Below are 540 nucleotides of genomic sequence, written 5' to 3'. Positions count from 1 at the left end.
TCACAGAGATGCCAATTTCTGGCCGAATCCCGACGTATTCGACCCAGATAGATTCTTGCCTGAAAAAATACAAAATCGCCATCCTTATTCGTACCTGCCGTTCAGTGCGGGACCACGGAATTGTATAGGTAAGTTCGGGCGATATTCACTTCCCAGACAGCACAAATGTCCAAAATCGGGACCCGGGACGTCCTTTAGACGTTGAAGTCGTGTTTAAGATGCCGTGATATATGACGTTTTTAAGATATTTTTAAGACATCTAAAAATGTCTTATATCACGATTTTGGACATTGTGCTGTCTGGGTTGTATGTGTGCGGACAGTTTCTGATGTATACTAATTTATACGAATTATGAATGACAGGCCAACGATTCGCTATGTTGGAGATGAAGGCCATGATAGCTCCTCTCATACGCAATTTCTACCTAGAGCCAGTCGATTATCTAAAGGACATGCAGATAACCACTAATCTAATTCTTCGATCTAAATATTCGATGCATGTCAAATTCGTACCAATATAAGCCGATTGAAGTATGCTCGG

At 41.5% G+C, this 540-nt stretch overlaps 1 protein-coding gene across 1 annotated transcript; it reads left to right on the top strand.

Annotated features, from left to right (window-relative positions):
* Positions 1-4: 4 nt before the first annotated feature.
* LOC106751181 (probable cytochrome P450 4ac1) lies at positions 5-534 on the top strand (the record flags this gene model as incomplete). Its single annotated transcript, XM_014632010.1, has 2 exons — positions 5-128; positions 363-534. Coding segments are annotated over 2 exons (282 nt in total), but the record flags the coding sequence as incomplete, so codon positions are not given.
* Positions 535-540: the final 6 nt, after the last annotated feature.

The sequence above is a fragment of the Dinoponera quadriceps genome, unplaced genomic scaffold, assembly GCF_001313825.1.
Source record: "Dinoponera quadriceps isolate SergipeBrazil2010 unplaced genomic scaffold, ASM131382v1 scaffold9244, whole genome shotgun sequence".
Classification (NCBI taxonomy): Eukaryota; Metazoa; Arthropoda; class Insecta; order Hymenoptera; family Formicidae; genus Dinoponera; species Dinoponera quadriceps.
The sequence above is the reverse complement of the archived record's forward strand: the minus strand, read 5'-3'. Positions and strand labels throughout refer to the sequence as shown.